This window comes from Antedon mediterranea, chromosome 4 (assembly GCF_964355755.1).
Source record: "Antedon mediterranea chromosome 4, ecAntMedi1.1, whole genome shotgun sequence".
Classification (NCBI taxonomy): domain Eukaryota; kingdom Metazoa; phylum Echinodermata; class Crinoidea; order Comatulida; family Antedonidae; genus Antedon; species Antedon mediterranea.
The window spans coordinates 375,931-399,774 of NC_092673.1; the positions used below are offsets into that span (position 1 = coordinate 375,931).

General features: G+C 32.0%; 1 protein-coding gene across 10 annotated transcripts in view; it reads right to left on the minus strand.

Annotated features, from left to right (window-relative positions):
* Positions 1–23,844, minus strand: part of LOC140048133 (myoferlin-like) — a 68,905-nt gene that overhangs the window by 14,583 nt on the left and 30,478 nt on the right. For 5 of the 10 annotated variants that reach the window (XM_072093170.1, XM_072093174.1, XM_072093173.1 and 2 more), the window contains 19 exons: positions 23,681–23,830; positions 23,275–23,535; positions 22,974–23,142; positions 21,959–22,045; positions 19,687–19,847; positions 19,507–19,551; positions 18,243–18,275; positions 16,791–16,895; positions 16,473–16,598; positions 16,039–16,194; positions 15,634–15,725; positions 15,117–15,287; positions 14,330–14,475; positions 12,977–13,205; positions 12,762–12,857; positions 11,170–11,308; positions 10,658–10,757; positions 7,310–7,494; positions 5,728–5,837 (listed from right to left, as the gene is read on the minus strand). In XM_072093170.1, the coding sequence (XP_071949271.1) occupies positions 5,728–5,837; positions 7,310–7,494; positions 10,658–10,757; positions 11,170–11,308; positions 12,762–12,857; positions 12,977–13,205; positions 14,330–14,475; positions 15,117–15,287; positions 15,634–15,725; positions 16,039–16,194; positions 16,473–16,598; positions 16,791–16,895; positions 18,243–18,275; positions 19,507–19,551; positions 19,687–19,847; positions 21,959–22,045; positions 22,974–23,142; positions 23,275–23,535; positions 23,681–23,830 (2,561 nt within the window). Of the gene's footprint in view, positions 1–5,727; positions 5,838–7,309; positions 7,495–10,657; positions 10,758–11,169; positions 11,309–12,761; positions 12,858–12,976; positions 13,206–14,329; positions 14,476–15,116; positions 15,288–15,633; positions 15,726–16,038; positions 16,195–16,472; positions 16,599–16,790; positions 16,896–17,968; positions 18,005–18,242; positions 18,276–19,506; positions 19,552–19,686; positions 19,848–21,958; positions 22,046–22,973; positions 23,143–23,274; positions 23,536–23,680; positions 23,831–23,844 lie in introns of all 10 variants that reach the window. The other 5 variants (XM_072093169.1, XM_072093171.1, XM_072093172.1 and 2 more) reach the window with 5 other exon arrangements.

The following is a 23,844-nucleotide window of genomic DNA, read 5'->3' on the forward strand; positions in this document are numbered from 1 at the left end:
CCATTTTTTATTAAAAATAAACACAACTTCCTGAAATATTAGTGTTCTTGTCACGTATGACAACGGCTACGCCAAGAAAAAGTGTATGAAGTACACAGCGTTCTGTTTGATCTCTTATCCCATAGGAGTAGGCCTCAATAATTACAAGAAAAATGTTTCAAACTTCAGTTTGTGATGATTTCTTTTAAAGAAGAATAGTTCTTTTTTAAGAATTGATAAACTAAAAAATAGGTTCTTCCAGAAAATGTATTTTAAATGGTGTGAAATGTATTGTACAACTAGGGAATAGTGAAATTAATTTGCAAGTAATTTCACTCTTCTCTAGTACAACCAAAATGGCTCACAATGGATGCATCATGGTGTCACTGAACTTTAAAATGAAACAATAGAAAGAAAAAAAATAGAAAGAAGAAATAAAAATGTGGCTAAAAACAGTATACTGTAAATGAATGAATGCTTTGATGGCACTGTGCAAGTACTGTAAATGAATGAATGCTTTGATGGCACTGTGCAAGTACTGTAAATGAATGAATGCTTTGATGGCACTGTGCAAGTACTGTAAATGAATGAATGCTTTGATGGCACTGTGCAAGTACTGTAAATGAATGAATGCTTTGATGGCACTGTTACCATAGTTGGCTGGGATCTTTAACATTCATGCATGATGTATGCTAGCAAAGGGATTCAAAATACTTGGCCCAAGGTTAGTCTAGACATGGAGAATGAACAACAGTCCGGGACACTATTTCCGATAGAATGCTTCTGCATTATGTAACTTTAATTTCAAGATGAGTTGCAAATTTAGTTTTTATTGTGCAACACTCAAAGGAAAGTTATACCAATTTGAACATTCCATTAGGCTTTTGTTAAATAATGGTGGGAATTAGAACCCATTTATCCACTTCAATGGAACAACTTTAAAATTACAATATTTTTTTAAACCTCTGCTAGACAACAGATTCTAAACCACAATGCGACCACTCCAGTCCCAGTGCCATAATGCATGGGGAAAAAGCCCCTGCATGGCTTAGCACTGCTAAGGGCCCGCCATAATGCATGGGGAAAAATCCCCTGCATGGCTTAGCACTGCTAAGGGCCCGCCATAATGCATGGGAAAAAAGCCCCTGCATGGCTTAGCACTGCTTAGGGCCCGCCATAATGCATGAGGAAAAAGCCCCTGCATGGCTTAGCACTGCTAAGGGCCCGCCATAATGCATAGGGAAAAATCCCCTGCATGGCTTAGCACTGCTAAGGGCCCGCCATAATGCACGGGGAAAAAGCACCTGCATGGCTTAGCACTGCTAAGGGCCCGCCATAATGCATGGGGAAAAAGCCTCTGCATGGCTTAGCACTGCTAAGGGCCCGCCATAATGCATGGGGAAAAGCCCCTGCATGGCTTAAAAGCCCCTGCATGGCTTAGCACTGCTAAGGGCCCTTCGATGCTGTATAGTTGCATGGATTTCTCATGCTCTAGGGACCCTGTGTTTAGCCAGTGAGTTCGTTCATCATAGTCTTTACACCACTGCCTAGTCCTACCAAATATTCCAAGTTTGAGGTGGGCAAGTGAACAAATGTAGCACGCACGCTGGCACAATTTGTAGTGATCTTATTTCGTAAAAGTTAAATGGATTCAATGTAGCCAATAACTCGCTACAAAGTCATATACTTGTTGATTTTAATTTATCTAATCGGTTGTCAGATTTAAAATCTGAACAACCCTATAAAAATTCTTCTTTTATTTGATAAGTTCAATAATAATCCATAAGAAATATCAGAATCTTTTGTCGGCCAAACAGTTAAACCACTTGAGATAAATGCAATCTTTGTAGGAAAAGAAAAGATGTTTTTTATTGCAATTTTATTGTTTCTTTGTGCATTTTTAAAATTAAAAGAAGCTAAATGGTTTTAATCGCGCTGAAAAACTCGTCAAAAGGTTAACTTCATATACAATTGAAATTTGAGTTGTTGATATTTTTTTTTGTAATCGCAAGTTCAGCAGATATTGATACTATTGGTGTCAGTAAGCCAGGGGCAGTCTCGACTAGACATAGCCCTCGGCACATTTAAGGGAACAATTTCAAGGTTTCTATTGTGAAATGATACCATGTTTTCATGTGTAGTGTTAATTGTAAATCTTGATTTTCATATGCTTTTGAAATGAGGCGTAAAAATACTCTGTTAGCTGGATGCTTTGAAAACATGAGCAGACAGAACCACAACAATTCACTGCAGAGCCAATTTGGCCTACTTTTTGTGAACTTGTGAGGTGGTGAAATAAGTTAGGTCAACGCTAACAGATACCCATGTCCCCTGACCCAGGTGTAGAGGCACTAGTAACCCTCCTTTGGGCCATGTACCCCTGGAGATTTTGGGTTACCATCAAACTTTGGCAACATATTTTAGCAGCAACAACAGATTAATATTAAGTTACCATGATCTAACTAAACAAATAAGGATTTGGGTTATAATTGGCCGTCTTACAAAATGAAAGTTTGAAGAAAATAAATGAATAATTTTTATGAATTGTTTATTTATTAAAGGGACATACAACTGGCATTGTTTTAAAACAAATATGACAAGTAAATTTGATGAAAGGTATTTTAAGCATCAATACAATAAAAGCATAAACCATACTTGAATGTAAACCAGTTGCTTGTCTGTCTGAGTGTAAATATGAACTTTTTATTCAGGGTTCTCAGTACATGATGAATGTTTGAACCCCGAACGGCCGATGGTCTCTCACCGAGTGACCAATAACATTTTCACTCATCTAACCTGTTCAACTTTCTTTGAGGAAACAACAACTTGGAACATACACAATGTATGATAATGTAAAGACTTGATAAGGGCTCTTGCACAAAAAACTAAATCAAACCATTGATCAGATTACTTTAAAAATCAGAATAGCTACTTAATAATGATTTAAGAGTATATGAATGTATTGATTTACACTTATTAAGAAATTGAACAGAAAAAAGGTTAAAAGTTACTAGATAAAATTGATTTATTATTCACAATTGCTTGGCTATCAAAACTATAAAAATTTTATAGGAAAAACACACAATTGAAAATTGAGTTTGATTTGCCTTCTTTTGTGCTATTTTTATCCATCTAGTAATATATTTTCCTTTACTGTTGAGAAATATTTCGGTAACGAAAGAGAAACAAATCAGAAAAAATGTGAATATTATGTAATAAGTTTATCAGGATGTCACAAGGTTTATTGACTTTTTTATATTGTAAAGTACATGTTATTTACTTAAACCCTAAAAGCAATATTTTACATATTTCTGAAATTAAAATTAACTTGGTAAAATTCCAAGTTATTTATGTTGTAAAGTTGTTTATTATCTGCTGTCTGCAACATCAACTATTTACCTTTTCATATCCTTTATTATTCATTAGAACACATAAAGGAATTTCAGACATAGTAATCCTTAAAGCCGTCAGATTGCATTCCTACCCTTTGTCAATAATTGGCTAGGTATTCTGGTATAGTATAAAGGTAAACAAATGGTAATATCACTATTGACTGAGGTATGCAGTTGGAGGCCAAAGGTAAACATCAAATGAAAATATTATTCATACAAAATAATAAGACAAATTAAGTCACTGCATTTCAAAGAAACTTTAGAAACTAATGAGGGCATTCTTCTAAGTACAAACTTGTTTCTTTGTGATTGAGGGAGCTATTACACTTTTTTTTACAAATATTAAATGATAATGAAAGAAGGAAGGATATTTAAGAGAAATTAGTTACATTAGTTTACATTAGTTTTACATTAGTTTTACATTAGTTTTACATTAGTTTTACATTAGTTTTACATTAGTTTTACATTAGTTACATAAACATAAATGTATAATAACAAAAAGAAATTGAATAACATTGGTGATACATTTTATGAAGAAATGTAAAATGCATTGTATTTAATTTCTTGAGGGAATGCATTAATTTTCAGACAGTTTATTTTTTTTTAATATTCTGCGAAAATGATCTATTATGTTTCAGTGACGTGAGTATCACATTAGGTATACCATAAATCAATCAACATTGATAGTATATATAATGTCATTGATTTGCTTAACATGTGTTTTCCTAACCAATCACCAACTCAAAGGGTTTATTGACAACAACAAAATACTATTGATGTGTATATAAAAAGCTGTTTTTTGTCGGTTTTTGCAACCATCGTGGGGATGGAAGAACTAACCTAACTTAAGAATTGACGTAAGCAATAAGCAAACGACCAATAACAGCATTTTAAAAATTATAAAAAGTCACTCATGAACTTTTTTAAGTGGCCAAAGTAACAGAACCCTAAATATTGAATTGATGTAACATGATGTCAACAAAGTTTAAATGATTTGTGGGATCAGAAACTTATAAAAAATGTTTATTTGTTTGTATTTTTTCGAGCTTTTTCTTCACTTCTCCCATACATTGATTGATCATCGGTTCAAGTAAAGTCCACTGTTTACGAAAAACAATGCCTGAACGACGACGATAAGTAATTATGAATGGTACAATCAGTTGCGTGGGATACGTCCTTCGATGGTGCAATCACATTTAATCGCTGCCCAACCGGGAGAAAAAGAAATCATGCGAACCAACTATAACTTGGCAATGGTAACTTTGTGGAGGGTGTAGTCACAAAATGTTTGACATTCCAGTGAACTACTTATCCAAATTAAGAATTTTATAATTAATCACATTTGATGTAGCCTGACATTAAACAATCATGCATCATACAGCATGGCAAGCCAATATATATGATGTTGCACAAAGAAAAAGCGTTTTTCCACATAAAAAACAAAAGAAATCGGAGAACTTTATGTGATTATTATAAGTAATCAATTCAAAGTGTGAAAAAATAATAAATGTTAAAAAATGAATAAAATTACAAACATTCATACATAATTAAACATAATAGGAATAATTAAAAAAATCTTGAACTTTTAATAAACTCGGCACATAAATGCCATTGGACATAATTGTACATTATGTTGCGTGAATAAAAAGAGTTTATTGATTAGCTTTTAAGAATAATAATATGATGGGGAGTACAAATTTTCTTGGTCCTAAGGCGTCCACAAAATCACGAACATCTGCCCACGATGACCTATAGCAAGTACATAACCCCTTTAACCTCTGTGACCGAAGAAAGACCCATCACTGAATCTGGAACAATGTCAAGCAATATATTCAATCGTAAATCTATTCGCCCAAGAGGACTGGAATGACCGGTAAATCGTCACTGATACAAATATCTCCATTGATCTCAAAGTACCAAGGAAAACAATAACACTAGGTTTATATTTTGTACAACCTCCTGTGAACTTTGTAAGGGGAAGGTCCTTTAGGGGAGCTTAGATACAGGCTAGTTTGTAAGCTTAAAATAATGACCACCACACCAGGTTAAAGAAATTTATCACCCTCTTAAAGCAATCAACTTTCAGGCAGAAAGCCAACAAACCAATGTTCAGCAAAACAGTTGAAATTGTGTAAAATATTGAAATTTAACAATGTTACTACTGTATATTACCATAAGCAATATTATGGTAAAGTACATCTTATGTCACAATGTAAATTATTTAAATTCAACTCAAACCTAGTCAAGAAAATAGTACTGGGTTTTATACATTTAAATGCAAATCATTGTATTGTTTTATTTCATGGTGAATAATATTCTGCCGACAGCCTGTTTTAAATAATTATTTGTAACTTACTTTGGTGGTTCCAACGTGGGGTTAGCATTAGGCTCATCTCTAGCTGGGCCAGCTGGCCTCTCCAGTGCCTCAGCCTCATTTACTATCTCCATCTCCAATTCTAGTTTACCCTGTAATATTAAAGGTGAACATTTTATATAATTTGTGTTTTTCCCTCACATAAAATATAGCATATAGTACATTATGTAATACTGAACCATCATACTGTATTTATTTATTGCAGATTTTTAATTTATTACTTTTATAATTTGTCTTTAATTCTAAAATTAAGAAATGTTTTGAGTAGTTTTAATTGCTTTGTATTGTTGATGTATTCCCACTATGTAAATTGTTGAATGTAAATTGAAATAATTTTTTTTTTAAAGCAAATTTCAGTTTTTACTATATTTTTAATATTGAATGAACACCTGGACATTTACAAGATAATAACCTCTTGGTTAGCAACTTGGACTTTCTCTGCTTCACCGCCTTGGGTGAAGGCCTTTTAGTTCGACCCTTAACAGGCTTGATTAACACTCGGATTTAATGGATTAACCCCAATATCATTATGCTAAAAATATCCAAGTTAGGATTACGTACCTTATGGTACAGTATTAACCCTAAGTAAATGACTTAACCCCAGGTAGACCAAAAAATGCTAATCTAAGTTGGGACTAATGGGCTAATAAAATGTCCATCAACTTGACGTACACTTTATTCAGTCTTTTACCATTATTACTATTAGAGAATTACTTTACTTATTTTTATGTTAAAAAGTATTTTCAATGTACTTAGCATAAAGTACAAATTACGTCAAGACAAAAACACCCTGATTATTTGTTATTTGGTGTAAAAAACTAATCCAATATCCAGAATATAACAACAAAGGCCTCATTGAATTTACAATTAATTTTTCTAATAATTATTTGTGTTATCTATTATAGATTTATTCTATTTTAATTGTGCTTCCGACAGTTTAAATTGTCTTAAAGATTGGTCTTTTAATCAGTTTCTATTGTAACTTTTTTTCTCTCAACATGTTTTTCCAATTGCCTTTCCCGGTTTATATCCTTTCCCCATCTGGAATTTCAACTCCATACCCACAAGCATAAAGGTAATTCCCTTTATATTGATAGCCGGAAGTCATTTTATTTAGTTCTCATGTCCTCCAGGAGTAGTGCGTTTCCAATCTGTTACCAATTTATTCATTTAAAATCTGTTTAGCAATAAACCCAAGACCTCCCTCATGTTTTATATACAATAATACAAATAAGAACATAAATATAACAATAACAATGTAATACTGTATTTATAAGTGTTTGAGGCATTCACATCATTATCTTAATTTCTAGTGACATTTAACACATATTTTATTTTTCTGTGTTTGTATGTATATATTTATATCTAAATATTTTTTAAGGCATTCTATAATTAGCGATTTTTCGCTGTTGAATGTAGTTAAAATAAAATAAATACAATTTAAAATGTTAGATTACACAAATTTGTCTTGTGAGGAAGGAGTATTTAAAAATTGTAAATACTCAAATTTTTTTAATACATTTTAATTTCTGTATTAACATACAAATACAACAAGTGGACATACAGTTAACTCTCGTGTTCCAGTTTCTTCACTGATACAAGGCCACCATCCGTTGAGTCGTTTCTGCTCAAAGAGAGACACGCTGGTGACCTCCACACCAGCTTTGTTTTCTGGCAACTTTTCCAGAGTGCATTTTGATGATTTCTTTGATGGTGAAGGCATTCCATTCAGGTTTAGTTCAAGTGTACCTAAAATGAAACAAATGAAATTTTGGGACAATGACCTTAATACAGTGTTGCCTATTAAGATGTAATTAATTGTAGATATCAGTATGGTGAATTTTATTGCCATTTACATCCTAAATTAGCCCACATACTGCTTTCGACTATTTACCTCTTTGACAAGCTTAGGACAATTTTGGGGTGTACAGCACACATAACAAATGTGTTGATGCCGTGATTGTCATGTTTTGCTATGTGATACCAAGCAGTTTTACAGTATTTGGCTTTTTAAAAAATAAAATATAGTACAACACAAACAAAACACAGGGTAAAACATTCAATTTTAGGTTTGAAAGTTCGATTGCGAATCAATTATGACTGTAGTCTACACCACCTGCTAAACAATATATTTTGAACATTACTATAAATAGTAAATCCACTATCCACAATTTAGAATAGATTAAATACCAATAATTTAATTCTTTTATTTATATTATGGTATAGACAGACATTGTATAATGGTTAGACAGCTTGCAATTATAGTATTTATTATAGTTTTAAAATATAAGTTTTACTTAAATATATATTATATATCAATGAATAAATCAAATATATCAGCTTTGTAGGAACTGTCAGGTGGGTTTATATGCAAGAAAACAAAAATGGTAGGTTAATTATTATTAAAAATTAAATTGACAAACAGGGACACAAATTAAATCTAAAGAACATGTTTACACTGTTAAAAATCACAGAAACATAAGAAAACAGATACGCTTTGCTTTCAGAAGAAATGTAATCATTAGGTTCAACTGAAGTGCACAGGATCAAAGTAAAACAAATTATGATGATGAGTGATGGATACATGAAGGAAAGAAGGTAAGTCCCATAGGAACATTGCAAGCTTCACTCTTAACTCATCATTGTCAATAATATCTTCTAATATCTTCAACTAGCTCGTAGCATTTGTTATGACTTGTTGAACCGGCCTATTTTATTCTCGAAGCAATATAAGGTCACAACTGACCATTATCTGTTACCGGTAAAATTTACAAATTTCAGACATTCATCCGGTGAACATGATGCTTGATATGTGAAACGTGTAACGAATGACGGTGAACACATTTGAGATCAGACCGGGGATAGAGACTGGAGCCACGCAATAGGCTTCTTATCCAGTAAACCTTAGTGAGGAGTAAATTGAATTAAAGCATTTCCTTTTGGAAAGCTCTTTTGAATTTCCGCGGATCTTAAATTATCTTTGTCAATTTCTTCCCAGTTGGCAATATGTTTGAATACTAATGTAGTATCATGTGGAGGTCATTGCTATTAGTATTTACATAACAAGAATATATATTTTGAGAAATGTTGAGAAATATAAATGATACAGTATCAAATTTGAGAATAAACCTTATTTGACTCTTGCATTTTAACACAAAATAAAGCCACACAAAATTGAAATGATAATATGAAACAAAATTTGAAAATCTAATTTTTGTCAAATTTACAAATGATGACAGTTATATGAAAGTAAGAAATATAAATGATATATGAATACAAATTTGAGAAAAAAAAAACATATTTTTTTCAATATAAACTATTGCATTATAACACAAAACAAATCCAGAAAAATTGAAATTTTAATATGAAACAAAATTGTAAATACTAATTTTATAGTAAAATAGAAATCATAGGTTGTAATTATTGGCAAAAAGTCATACTTTTTAATTTTGAAAGCACTGCCAATCAAAGAGGGCAGCAAACCATATTTTTAGTCAACTTTACAAGACCAATCACTCTGCATTTACGTAAAATAAATTAATTTAAAACATGATGATACTACAAAATGATATAGCAATATTAAAAGTTTAACTAGGAATAGGAATATTAATAGTTAGGAAGAGGTTGCTAGGAATAAATAGCGGCTACCTCACGTATCATATTTCAAAAAGGAAATTGACCAAAATGATAATTTAATTGGTTTTAATTCTCGCGTCACAATCATTAGGTCATAAGGACTGGCCCGAGACTGACCTTTTGAGGACCATAGGGATGGTGAGTAGAGGGCTTAGCAAAGTACAGCTGCTGAAAAATATGCAATGGCGTCAATAAGCTTAGTAAAATTAGGGTAAACGCCTTATGACATAAATGGCCCCAAGGACATAGATCCTAGACCCTAATATTTTAGCACACTCATTTCATTGACATAGTTGATGGAACAATAAAAAATATAACAGAAAAGTCGATTTTTATTTATAGTAAATCTGTATTACCCTATATATTTCCCGAAAGCTCTGCTAATTTTTCTGACTTTTGATTATGATGTCATTGGTTTTGATTTAGCTTTTTTATTATTTTATTTTGTATCTCCATTGATCCAGCCACTGATACCCACAACATTTTTCTAGAAATTTGCCTTTGGATTTATATATAAACAACATATAATATAAATGCAACACATACATTATTGTATGAAGGTTTTTATGGCAAAATCAAATGTTGATATAAAGTCTGCGGTACACCAGATATATTTAGTTTTGAACAGAATTGTTGAGATTCTCCCGTTTTAACAGTTCTTTTGAGAGCTAAATAATATATTTGCTGTACCGCACACTTTATATCAACATGTCTTATTGTTGTTGTATACTCAAAGTATAAAGTCAACAAACATTCAATGAGTTGACATTAAAATTGATAGTAAAACAAGGGATTAAAAACTATTACAGTGTCCCACCCACACAATTAGCTTTTTTTACCTTCCTTTCATGATGTATTACATTTGGGTTCAAATGGCTGTGGTCAGGATTACCCCTGTAATTGGATACTCCCACGTAAATGAAAACATATCTTTTCTTAGAAAATTGTCTGACTAATTCGCATATGTTTTGAAGTTTGTAAATTGATTTTACATTTCTTTTTTCAACAACATAGACATCATTTTTGTAGTTATATATTGTTAGGTATAGGTTTCATGATCCACCAGCAAACGCTATTTTTATTTACTTAGAAAGTATGGTTAGTTTATTTAACCAACAAACGTTATTTTTATTTACTTAGAAAGTATGGTTAGTTTATTTAACCAGCAAACGTTATTTTTATTTACTTAGAAAGTATGGTTAGTTTATTTAACCAGCCAACGTTATTTTTATTTACTTAGAGAGTATGGCTAGTTTATTTAAAGAATCAAACTCACCTAAAAAGTCATCAGGCGAGAATTTGTCATTATCCCAGATCTGTAGAATCAGAGTTGGTGGTACACGCACCTCAGTCTTGTCAAGGCTCCAGAAATGATCCTTAAAACAATATGCCCATGTTTAGTTTACAAATATGATGAACACTAGGTAATAATATATACACAGAGCTTTTTATTATATATTTAGGCAAATTTTTAGGGATAATCATAAGCGAATTATTCACTATCCTTCTAAAAGGTGGCAATCCTGTTCCCAAACATAAACAAAGTCTTATTACAAGTTTTGGGAGTGGAGTTGTAATTTGTCATTAGAAAAAATCCTGACATATGATAGGACAACCCAGGACCCTTAAATTGGTAGCTAAGCATCATAACCACCAAGCCACAACTCCACTCCGAGTGATGACTGACATCGATGTTTTGTTGGTCATCACATAGTACCTAGAAACCACCAAAATTATAAATAATATAGCAAGGAAAGGAAAAATAATTAAATACTGTATATATGGTACCTTCTTTTGAATGACCAGAACTTGTTCTGGTGGGATGTAGTCGAACTTGAAGACAAATCTCCAGTTGAAGTTACCCTCACCATTCAATGACCGGTAATGAACATCGGTCTGAACCTTTTCATCTTGGCCAGCAAGCCATCTGCCAAAAAAGAATGTAAAATATTGTTCACAATATTGTGATAAAAAGCCCTTTTCTGTAATCTTTGTAGATTACCCACTAAAGAAATGTAATGTTGGTATACTTGATACAAACTTTTTGGGGAAAATCCATTAATTTACTTAGCATCTTAGTATTTACTTACATGGATGGCAGGAAGAAATAAGATTTTAGAGTTGGTATATTTTTTTACATTTATTATTTTTTTTGCTTTTTAGAGCCTTGAACTTCCTACTGGATATGGGTGCTTTAAAAATATTATCACTGTACTATTAACATTTGCAAAATTGAAAGCATATTAACAACATGAACTATTTTTTTTTTGCACACATTAAAAACCAAATTTAGTTCATGCCAAATCCTATCCATTAATGTTACAAGTACAGTAAATCCTTAACCATATAGTTTGATCAGTAAAGACAGTTGGTGACAAAATTAAAAGCACAAGAAGAGTTCACACATTGCTGTGATTATACTGCTAAAGCTGTCCGTGATCCATCACGAAAAAGGAGGGGAAATTAGTTGATGGTGTTCGTCAAAAGACATGTGTATGATGTCATTCGAGGCAAATCAAAAACATATTTTTTTACCGGTATTTTTAACATTACCTGCGTAAACTTTTGAACTCAAATGCTACAAGCTCTCCTTCCTCTGTATACTAGCAGAACAAATGAATATATAACCGTGCCTTTCTATGATTTTACTAATATTACATGTACTTTAGTGTGTGAATTCAGAAAATAGCAGTTATAACACCAGTTATTTTGAGTGAAACAAACTCAGTCTGGCTACTAATAATCACTGGAGGTTCCTGAAATTTTGAGTCAAAGGTGCAACTTCTTCCGATTCTTTTGGATTTATATGGAAAAAACATTCCTTTAATGTATATCATTTGTGTGCATGTCATATCTATTATTTACTATAGATGGTGAATAGAGCCCTCTATGGTTTGGCCATGCTTTATAAATATTCTCAATAATTCACTTTTCTTCAGGTTTTATTATCGTAAAAATTGTATTGTTATCTGATAATCATTATTTTTGGATGTCAATCTATATTTTAAATCAAATCCGATTATCTTTTTCTATTATGTAATGTTTTATTGATTAAACTCAAAAGATAAGACAATTTATCGATCAAACCCGAAAGAAATCGATAGTGACCTCTTGCCACGGTAACCTGACAATCACTCCGGCGCAAATCAAAGCCAGACAGCTAATTCTATCAATACATTTAACTTCAAAATATTAAATTTAGCTTTTTACAACAACAAGCAAGTTTTAAATTACACGATGCCTGTAGAGGCAGCGTGAGTAAGACCATGTGGTCGTGGTTTCCTTAAGATAATCTCACTTAATGCTTTATTAATCTGTAGTTAATCAGCACGCTAATCATACTTATCTTCTTCTAAATCCTATTCGTCTGTAAATCTTACCCTTTAATGTAAATATCACTCATTCTTTCACCGGTGATTGAAGTTTCATCTAGTTTGACGTCTTTTGTGTTCCAGATAATGCAACGAAGTTCATATCTGAGAAAATAAATCATTACTAGTAATATGCAGGTAATAGCTAATTTTTATTCATTTATCTTCATTTATTGTGATAGGCACTACTACAAAAAGAAGCTTTTATTATCCAAATTACTTACGACTTTGGCTGCCTAACTTGCACATCGAATGGTGTACTTGGGAATCCAAGATGGATTGGGAATACATCTACCCACATCTGCAGTTTACCCTGCTCGATATTCGGCAACATTGGACTGTATAGAGGGCGTGTTTCAATGTGCTCCTGGACTAATGGTAACATGCGGAGTGCATACAGGGCCAATCTCTCCTCAGCTGGTCCTTCATGTTCATTATGGATTTTATTAGCCTCTACAAAACAGAAAGTAAAAAAGCCATGTAGTAAATTAGGACCATGCTTGTCCTTAAACTGACCTGTACTTGACCAACTTGAATGACCAGACGATAAATATATGATCGCTAACAGACGTATCTAAAGCCGGGTTTAATCCTGACAATTATCTGCCTTATTACTTGTTTGACCGACGTGTGCGCCCATGGTAAATTGAAATAAAACGAAGGATTTCTTGTGGGCTTAGGTAAAGCTTACCATCCTAAAGCAAGGCTATTCAAAGTAGTGGGATATTGAATGGTGATAGATTAGGTGTAAATGCTAATCTAGATTAGAAATGTTCCCCTGTGATCAGTATATGTGTAATAACCTACATAGACTAGACTAAATTAACATTGGTAATTGGTGCAATAATCTTGACCATCACGCAATAGAGAAATGACCAACCCATATTTGACCCGGGTAACGGGTATTGGTAAAAGGTTAGAAATGAATGATTATTGCCAATATCAGTAGGTTGTATTGCTTCTGTGTGATCCTCAACCTGCAAAACTAGGGATTAGGAAACCTAAGAACTGACAGTATTGTCACATGAATAAACTAGGGATTAGGGAACCTAAGAACTGAGTGTATTGTCACATGAATAAACTAGGGATTAGGGAACCTAAGAACTGAGAGTATTGTCACATGAACAAACTAGGGATTAGGGAACCTAAGAACTGAGAGTATTGTCACATGAATAAACTAGGGATTAGGGAACCTAAGAACTGAGAGTATTGTCACATGAACAAACTAGGGATTAGGGAACCTAAGAACTGAGAGTATTGTCACATGAACAAACTAGGGATTAGGGAACCTAAGAACTGAGAGTATTGTCAAATGAACAAACTAGGGATTAGGGAACCTAAGAACTGAGAGTATTGTCAAATGAACAAACTAGGGATTAGGGAACCTAAGAACTGAGAGTATTGTCACATGAACAAACTAGGGATTAGGGAACCTAAGAACTGAGAGTATTGTCACATGAACAAACTAGGGATTAGGGAACCTAAGAACCGAGAGTATTGTCAAATGAACAAACTAGGGATTAGGGAACCTAAGAACTGAGAGTATTGTCACATGAACAAATGAACTTTGTACTTACCAAAATCTTGGAGGTTGTACATTTTGCCATCAAAGCAGAGCTTACTGGCGCCATAATAGACTGGGTCCGGCAGACTATTACTCTTGCAGTACTTTTGTAGAACTTGTGTTGGGGTAACTGCATCTCTCCATACATTTGGTCCAGATCTACAATTGTAAATACATACATCATTTTGTTATGTTAATTATTTGCTCATTTAAATAAAACTATGTAGTAGGTATACAAGTACTCTAGGCTTTGATTACAGTTCTGATGATGAGAATAGTATTCTTAAAACATGTCACATAATTTTAAGACCGTCTGCATTTTCATTAATCTCGTAATTTTGTTTTTTTGGTATTATACAGTACATACTATTTTACAGTATGGTTATTGTCTTATTTCATCAAAATGTTTTTACACAGAAGTGTAATTAATCACCAATTTACTTTGTTAGGCAATTTGAAAAGATTATTGCTGTTAATTTGTAAAGTTTGTAACAATAATTTGGAAGAAAACAAGTTTTTTTATTACAATTTCCTTTATATAAAAATTTTAGAAAACAATTACTTCCATCTTTTCACTTAAAATCCCATTTTGTTGAAAAACATATTTTATTAATGTCAAGTAAAAAGAAAATATATATTCTAACTTTGCTAAGTCCATTTACTTTGCTTATAAAAAGAGAAAGCATTATTTAACGCACATAGTTTATTTTATTGTTATTATTTATTTTGTTTTATTCGGGTCAACGGGCTACGCATAATAAATGTCGTGGCAATGCTCCTAGGAAAGAAAGTAAACCTACGTGTTATAAGTGGCTTGCAAACCACAAGTAGCACGGTATTTAGTGAGGACTCGGTTCTCAAGATCAATGATGGTTTCACCAATAACGTCATCACTGCTAAGAAAATCATAGTCCATTACGCCTATCTTTAAGTCTTTCACTACAGGAATAGAGGCCTTGATTTCAAACATCCTAAAAGAAAAAGAAAAATTAAATAAATAAATAAATAAATGAAAATGTACAGTACATATTAAAATAGTGAAATTGGATGAGTACAATAATGGTGAAATACTGTAGATGAATAAATGAACAGAAGATTAAAATTAAAACTGGGCTTTCTGATGAACAATGTGTCATTTTAAGCAATATTAGTTAAAACATTAATTTGTTTAATCATTTTAAAAATTATAAAGGGACAAAAAATATGTATACAGCATATATATTAGTATGTGATTATATTCCAAAATATAATGAATGAAATGATTGGATAGAAAAGAATAATACTGAAATTAAATTAAAAACATCATGTGGAGCTTACCTTCCAAACATTGGATTCAATGTGTTGGGAATGTACGAATCATTTTCTTTTATCTTGGTCTTCCCTAAGGATACTTTTAAGTAGGGATCAGCCTGTAAGCAAAATACACTTTTGTAAGTATTGAAATCAAATACACAAGTTATAATAACTTTCTTGCTAATACATAATAGATAATATTTAAACTATACCAGAATATTAACTAAAAAACTTAATATCTTCAATCACTTTGTATGAAGCAACCAGTGGCACATTCTGACTTTTTAGCCAGCATGGTTAGTATTACCGAGACGATGGCAAGTTCTAATGGGCAGGCAGTGGTCAGTAAGAGTAACCATTGGTCTTGGATAACCTCTTTCTTAAGTCCAGTGCGATCATGGACTTTAGATGTTCTATCTGTATACTTACAAGTCCTGAAGGATCTTGAGGTTGAAGGTCAATTGCTCTGATGACATAAACGCGAACAATACAATCCATTGGTGTGCTGCTTGGTAGAGATTTGAACTGCTTAGGTGGAAGGGGAGCCTTGAGGTCTGGAGGCAATGGGTAGACGCGGAACAGACCCTATAAATACAAAGAAAAACATTACTTCTCAAATATTGGTATAAATGTTTTAATGACAGTACCATAAAATGATCTGTCTGAACTGAACTTTATTGAGAAAAATGAGATGTGCAGTAAAAAAAAAATTACAGTCAATAAAAAAAAAAAAAATTAAGATAGAAAAACAAATTGAAAAATATTTACAAAGTATGCTTTGTCAAACAAACCACTGAAAAAGTTGTCATTGGTCGGTCGCTCATTTAAGTATGGTTTGTGATGACTTAAGTTTGTGTAATTACCTTGAATTCGCCAACACCACTGGATTCTTCATCTTCTTTGGTCTTACCACGTGTCAGGTCGTATGTGTTGCAGAAATCAGTGAAATTGTCAAAAGGTTCAACCTTCTCAAGGGGGCAGTCAAATATCTTAAATATAAAAAGTTAAATAAATTAAAATTATAGGTCTAAATAATTGTCTATAAATAAAATCTGTACACTACACATACAAATATACACATTTCTCATTTTCTTTCTTCAAAGATAATTCTCACTCAATACCAATTACAAGAGTCATCCATTTAGGTGAGTATAATATTACATTATTCCTAGTTTCCTTACCTTAATTGTATCATACCCCTTCTCCAAATAGCTACCACATTTTTCTTTGTCTCCAATTGATCCATAGTACTTGGACCACCAATCAATCTCCTCCTCTAAGACATCCTACAAAGTTTATTAACAATGATTTTGATTAATTTGCTGGCTAAATTAATAATTATCTAAAAAATAATAAAAGCATAAATAATCATGTATTATTAGCAATTAGAATATTTCAGTTTACAATGAATAAAATGAATATTGCAAAACAAAAAATACATTATACTATTTGAATAAATATGCTGAAAAATGTAAAAGTGACTAAGTTTATTGGAATTTGCAACTAGCAAACTATTTAAATAAATACAAATGTTTTATTTTTTTTCCAAATTAAAAAAAGCATAATCTTTTTTTTATTCAAAGGAAGTTCAGAATTTCTGTTTTTAACCACACAAACCACAATTAAGAGATTTTACTTCTTAAACTTTGCTTAAACTTCCGACAAAAATAAATACGGAATTACACATTTTCCGACCACATGGTCAACATGTTTTGTTTCACACGGTTCTCGTACATGTGACCTTTTGGTCACAAAAAAACGTGAGGAACAGTAATACTTGGATTTTCTCAAGTAAATGTTCGTGATTTTGGAAAATTAAAATATAAAGTATGTTCTAAACAATTTTATTATCTACAATCTACACTAATAAATACAGCAACGAAAATGAATTAGAAAAGTAGACTAAAATTAAATATGAAGTTAAAATGGTAATAATTTAAATAAAATTAATTTGCAATAAATCTCTGGATTCTCATCCATATCAATGAAATGCACAAATGTAGCTTTACACTTAATGCACTTAAGCTCTGTCTACACTATCAAAAAAGTAATGTACCCATATATGGACATGATGGCATATCACTACCATATTTCTTACAAGATCCTCTATTAATGGTATTGTTGTCAAACTAGTTTGATAGTGTGGACAGAGCTTTACTGGATGAACAAATAAAATATCACAACTTATTCAAAACTGTTTATGTTATCTCTCACTTTCATCATCATTATCAGTGTTATTACATAAGCAATCTTGTATATATCTCAATTGAAGCAGGTAAGCTAAAAATAATGAATATTTTAAAGATTGATAAAAAAAAACTTAGTAGCATCTATAGCTGAAGTGGAAGAAATAAGATACCTGTAGAGGGACTGATTCAACAGCAACTTGCTTCCCCTATATTAAAAAATTACCTTTACAATTTATTTTACAATTTAAAGCAATAAAATAAAAACTTCTGTAAAAAAATTAATATTTAGGTTTACAAACCTGTACTTATTATAATAAAGTATTGTATTACTCTTGTACATTTGTGTATGTTATTGTGCATGTTGTATTTTGTATTGAATTTTGCACAGAAAGCATTACATTTAAGAGCAGCAAACCAAATAAAACACAATTCCAAGTAATTTACCGAAGAAAGGAGATCTTTTCGCTTCTTGTGACTCTGTCAAGGTTTGCAGCAGAACAGGAAGGAAAATGTTTTTTTTAATTGTTTTAGTTTATCAAAATATCATGCAGAAAACAAAAAAATACCCAAAGTAACATAACAAATTAAATAGCAAATCTATTCCAAATATATTTTCTCCTATAAGGGCACCAAGATCTTTAGAAACTAGGGGGAAAAAAGGTTATAAAGGTTTCATGCAACAACTACTATATTCAGGGGAAGTGTATCTCTTTTTACGCTTTTACTATTTTAAATAATAAACTCATGTCCAAAATAATTGTTATACCCTATGCAGATAGAAATGGAATACCAAATAAATTCCAATACTATTTTTTACATTTAAAGACACATAACATGGCATGCAAAAGTACTTTAAATACACATGTTGTATAATTTACTACCAAACCAGACTACTATACTGTAGGTATAAATTAACTGAAGTACATAAAAAGATTTTAAAAAAATCTGTGCTCATACCAGTTTAAAAATACACTAAACCAAACAGATCATTGCAACAAGCAGAACAATATTGTAAAAATGAATGTTAATGTTTAGTGGTAAATTCATGCTATTTGTGTGAATGAATTAGTGTGGAAAATCCTAATGTTAGGCATTTTTAATTTAACCACCTTCCCAAAAATCATTAAAACCTATAAATATGATTTAAAATGGTACCATGTCAAATAATTATCCTCTCTTCCAAAACCAGTTTCTAAATTAAAAAGTGCAAAATATAAATAAATTGCCTCTCATGAAACAGAAACCACTGATTGTAGTTTCAAACGCTATCAAGGAACATGAATGAAAGCCAAACTGGTGAACTCTTTATTTGTATTTCATAATAATCCTGACCCTAGAATATTGATAAGTTCAATGGTGATACCAGGATTTGTATAAATATTGATGAATATCAAATCAAAGAAGTGTTGGTGATGTATACTATATTACTACTTTATTAAAGCTGATTTAGAATTTAAAATCAGAGCAGAGAGAAGAGTGAAATTCTCTTCCTTGATCATAGGGACTGCTTCCAAGGTTTACTACTGTGTGGTGAGTTTACAGGGATGTGGTGTTAAGTAAAACCATGTTCTTCTTTTCAAAAAACCTTCTACAATATTCTAGTGACGCATACGTGTTGAATGAATGAAAAATCCTCTACGAAAGTGTACACAAAATGTGGTACTACCTATGCCAAACACATTCAACCAGATTCTTACAGATAACAAACCTTTAAATTCTTAAAATGTTTTCGTCCAAATGCAACTAAGTTAAACTGTTTTTTATCATAAAAAGCAAAAAGTTTGGTCAGTCAAAATAAAAACTTTTTTGTCCACAGAAACAAAAAAAAATGTATACATTTATTTAGGACACTGTTTTATTGATTTGTTTAAAATGTTTATATGTTCACCTTCTTTTTCTTTTCAGCAGAGGTTGTACTTGCGGTGTCATCTTGTGGAGTTTCTTCAGGCATCTCAATCACATGGTCCGTTTCCTTGGCGCTTACTTCGCTTCCAGGAGTACCAACGACAGAGGGTGATTGACCTGGGGGTACAGCAACAGGTAACTCATCTGCACAAAAATAGTAAAGTTAAGTATCAAAATCATTGTATGCACTTTATGCAAATGATCGCATATTATCTTTCTTGCTCTTGCTATGTTAACACATGCATAAGAAATACATTATAAATAAATAAGAAATATCATAAGAAAAGTAAAAAGAGAATGCTATTACTAGAACTGTTATGTCAAATTCCATATTATACAAAAGTTTCCAACTATGTTACCTAAAATTCTGCTTTAAAAAACACCCAATATATTCCACTTTAATTACGTTTATAAGGTGAAATTATAATGGTGCATTCCCTTTTATTTTCTTTTAATTAAAATAGTCCGAGGATGCATTTCTGGTAAAAAAACAATGGTTCTTGAGTAAAGTATGTGTAAATACATTTGAAAACAAAATTGTTAGGATTGTATGGAATGTTGCATGGTGAGAATGTGGATTTGAAATAAAAATAGTAAAGGTTATTTAACTGGAAAATAAAATTATATATAATATGCAAATGAGACAGATATAAGATGGGCACTGCACTGCAAACTTTAGGTTGTGCAAACTGCACTACAATCTATTAAAGATTCTTCATGTTCTGTGTGTAACTATAAATCTACTTGTCTACAATAGTCAATAAAATGCAATTCATTGTCTACAAAACAGAAAGATTATTAAAGTAAAATACATAAAGTAATTATTAATTCCAAAGGGTTATAATGTTAGATAGTTTGGTTGTGCATAAATCTAAAAAGTGTCACTCAAACAATATACTTGATCATAATATTTACCTTAATTTACAAACATTATGTATCTCTCCCAAACGAGTTTCAATAAAGCAATAAAATGTAAAATATAATTTTATAGTATTTAAAAAAAGTACATTCAAACCATCAATGCAATATAATCATATATCATATTTAAAATTCCCTGTCAAAGCAAAATTAAGTTACTGATGATATGCAATAATATTCCTGGTAAAATAAATAAGTTTCCATGCTTCTTCAGTGTGAACCCTACAGTACATGCATCTTGAAAGATTTGTCTTAAGCTCTGTCTCAACACTATCAAACTTCATGCGACAAAACAAATTTGATGTGCCCATATATTGATGTCATATCACTATGATATTTGGAAATATCACTATCATATTTGGGCACATCACATTTTTTGTTGTCAAACTAGTTTTACAGAGTAGACGTAGCTTTAAAAATAACATGTGAACAGTTGGTGCAAGGACTTTTTTTTGGTCCATGGTTGGTGCAAGGACCTTCTGGACCTTTTATTGGTCCATGGTTGGTGCAAGGACCTTCTGGACCTTTTATAGGTCCATGGTTGGTGCAAGGACCTTTTGGACCTTTTATAGGTCCATGGTTGGTGCAAGGACCTTCTGGACCTTTTTTTGGTCCATGGTTGGTGCAAGGACCTTCTGGACCTTTTATAGGTCCATGGCTGGTGCAAGTATCTTCTAGACCTTCTATAGGGCCATGGTTGGTGCAAGGAACGGTCTATCTTTTACAGATTGTGTACCTCAATAGAATACCCATTGTAGAACAGACAAAAATAATGTTGGCATAATAATGTTGGCATTAAAGGATATAATAAACTAAACTATTAAGGAACAATTGTTTTAAAAAAAATTTGTGCTGCACTCTAGCCATCTTCTGGTATACTGATCCATTGGCTATTGTGCCGGGCCTTGTCCTACCAATGAATATGACATATTAATAATACATAATTATAATTGTTTCCCTGACAACACATCAAAACCTATATGATCACCCTGTGTTAAACACTTGAATGATAGGCTATCAATTGAAAAACCATATGATTCCCCTGTGTTAAACACTTGAATGATAGGCTATCAATTGAAAAACCATATGATTCCCTATGTTGGCTGTACATACAAGAATAGCAGGTCCACCTTATTTAAAAAGGAAGAATTTCTTATTATGCCACGGAAATTCTTCATTTAAATTCAAACATTATTAGAAATGGAAAAAAAATGACATTCTGCAGTAGATGACAGTAATAAGAAAGCCAATGACAAGAAAAAAAGCATTATGTCAGAATGAATGAAAATCGATGGATGAAAAAACAATAGAGGGTGCTGTCCGCTGAAATCGCTAACCTGAGTCACTTATTTTTCTTTGAATTCTCTCAATTCCTTTTCCTAATAGTTCTTCGGCATTATAAGCCATCGCTACCATCTCTGGATCTTGATAAAACGAAAAATAACGATAGAAAAACAAAAATAAAACTCAACACTACAATGGTAGTAAATGCTACAATGAAAAAGATGAATAAACAACTCATTCTTATACTTTCTGTACATTTTCCGTTTGAGTGCTAGAAACTAAATATTAATTTTTGGAAAAAAAGAAGAATCCCACAAGTTTTTAAAGATAAAAACAAGACAAGTTGAAAATTAATGCAAGCTTATTATCAGAACAAGTTTTCACAAACTAAATACCAGATATTTATGTCCTATGAAATATGAACAAATATTACTAACTAATATTGAAGAATTTAACAAAGGTAAATTATTAGACCACAATTCACTCGTAATAGAGCATGCACACATTATACTTAATATCATAACCATCTCTACAGAGGACCTATGTGGCGAACTATCATGTGCTTATCCATAGTTTGTGGTAATCTGGATAATAAGCCCCCTTAACTGGTATATATTAACATTTTTTACATTTTACACACTTTGTGTGTAATTAAAAATTTAACTGTAGATATGAAATGCCAAATAGCATTTGTGAATTCCAATTTTTATATAGATACATTATAGAATATCTTGATATGTACAGTATGTCAACCCATATTGTTGTTTACTATACACCATGCAATTACAACAATTAAAAAAATGAATAGTTTTTGAAACATGCTAGGAAACAGAGAACATTCTTCGAAAGCAATAGATTGAAAACTAATGTTATCTAAATTCTACATATTTAAAATAGTGGAAAGTATGCTTTTTACAGAGTTGTTTGTGTGTTTGTTGTGTGGTATGCATGCAGATTTATAACTACTAAACTTATATATGTAATGTTGGTCAAATCTTTTTTTATGGCAAAGGAAGTTTTGACCAGCAGGGTGACAATACAAAAGTACAATATAATTAGATGCTATACCTGGATTGTCTGGTAGTTCTGTAATCTCTGCCTGCTGCGTTGGGTCGCATCTATACTCCTGCAGAGACTTGACAACATGAATTCCAACAATTGGTTTGCGGCCAAATGCTCGATGATCACGGATCTTGAGGTTCATTGGAGGCGTGTATAGTTCTTCCTTTGGCAACATCTAAGCATTTCAAAAGAAAATTTATTCATTCACAGAAAATAGATGCTCTAACAAAACGACAACTTATGCACAAAATCCAACTTGAAACACAAATAATCAGAATGTTTGTAAGATCTAAACTAATTTACTTACCACTTCCAAAAACATAAGTGGTGTGTCAAAGTTTGGATTCTTCTTTGTATTCTTTATGACCTTTGACTCTATGACCTTTCCACCAACTTCAAATTCGATACTTGGTGAAGTCACTGAAGCTAACTGGAACTTCTTCATGTTTCGGACACCCCATGACAGGATCTCAACACCTGTACGTTGCATGACGGGACGAATACCGTTTGGTACCAAGTACAGTTGTCCTCGCATTGGGGGCATAAATGGTAGATCAGTGTTTTCTGCCTAAACATTAGAAAAATAAGAATGTAAGTGAATCAATAATATTTAAATAGTAATGTATCAATATGAATGATGACAGTGTTAATACAAATAGAATGACATAACTGAAGAAAAATCATTAATTTCTCCAAGAAATGTTTCTGTTTACCAAGAAAAGTTCAAAGGACACAAGAAGTTCTCCAGCAGAATCATCACCATGGTACAAAGGCAACCAGAAGAGCTTGGCAACACGTGGATCAGAGCCCTCAAGTTTAACGATCGGCTTGGTTACAGCACGACCTAAGAATTCTGGGCTTCCCTGCAAAGTAACAA